Raw genomic sequence first — 1,135 nt, forward strand, 5'->3', positions numbered from 1 at the left:
AGAGAGAGAGAGAGAGAGAGAGAGAGAGAGAGAGAGAGAGAGAGAGAGAGATACCTGATGGATAAAAAGATGAACATTTATACATAAACAGGTGTCATCATTACATCACCATGGTTCATTATACATCACACCATACCACTGGTCATTATGATTAATAAAGTATCCCCAAACAAACATCATCACAGTTCACTATCCTCACTCATACACCTTAAACCATAAGATCATATTACAGTTACAGTATAGAATGCACATAGCGAAGTCGGCGTGACACGGAAATCTTTTCGTTATGTATGAATTTCGCTACGCGTATAGGCCTACACGTCTAAAAAAAAGATCGGGACCTGAAAATTTGTTCACTATGTGCATGTTCATTGTGTGTGTGTTTCGCTATGTACGTATTTCGCTATGGGCGTGCTAGACTGCATATTATATAGCCCCCCCCCCTCTCTCTCTCTGTGTCTCCCTCCCTCTCTCTCTCTCTCTCTCTCTCTATATATATATATATATATATATATATATCTATATCTATCTATCTATCTATATATATTCCATTCCACCCAGGGTGACTCGGGAGGTCCCTTGGTCTGCCTGGACGACGCCACACAACGCTGGGTGGTGGTTGGCGTGGTTTCCTACGGCGAGGGCTGCGCACGCCCAAACTTCCCCGGTGTCTACGCCAAGGTCAGCTCCTACTACGACTGGATTCAGGATCAGCTCAAAAGTTAAAGATGTCATGTCATTATGCAATCTGAAGCACGGAGAGTGACTACGTATTACCGTTCAAGACTGGTTGGCAGTTCTTGTCTTAGAAATGTCACTAATTAAAATTTTATCAATCACCCCAAAAATCTCTCTCCCCCCCCCCCCCAATAATGAAAAAACAAAACAAAAAAAACATGTAATAAATTTACGAACACCGACTCTCCCTCTTACTCTCTTGAGAATCTGACTGCAATTCAGGCAGTATTTAAATCAAATAAATTCCTCGTCACTTCATGAAGGAAATGTTTCGTGTTCTTCCTTGAGGATTAGTTCATGTGGAAGTGCGATTTGATGTAACCCGAGTCAACTAATGCGTCAGAGTAACTTGACAGCTATACACACAAACACACACACACACACACACACACACACA

General features: G+C 41.9%; 1 protein-coding gene across 1 annotated transcript in view; it reads left to right on the forward strand.

The window, feature by feature from the left end:
- LOC101857056 (serine protease 27) overlaps positions 1-1,000 on the forward strand; it is a gene marked incomplete at its 5' end in the record, with an annotated part of 3,191 nt that extends 2,191 nt beyond the window's left edge. The window contains 1 exon segment of the mRNA XM_005107763.3: positions 562-1,000. Coding sequence (XP_005107820.3) covers positions 562-726 — 165 coding nt within the window. The 3' untranslated portion in view covers positions 727-1,000.
- Between the last annotated feature and the right edge of the window lie 135 nt (positions 1,001-1,135).

Source organism: Aplysia californica, unplaced genomic scaffold (assembly GCF_000002075.1).
Source record: "Aplysia californica isolate F4 #8 unplaced genomic scaffold, AplCal3.0 scaffold00628, whole genome shotgun sequence".
Taxonomy (NCBI): domain Eukaryota; kingdom Metazoa; phylum Mollusca; class Gastropoda; order Aplysiida; family Aplysiidae; genus Aplysia; species Aplysia californica.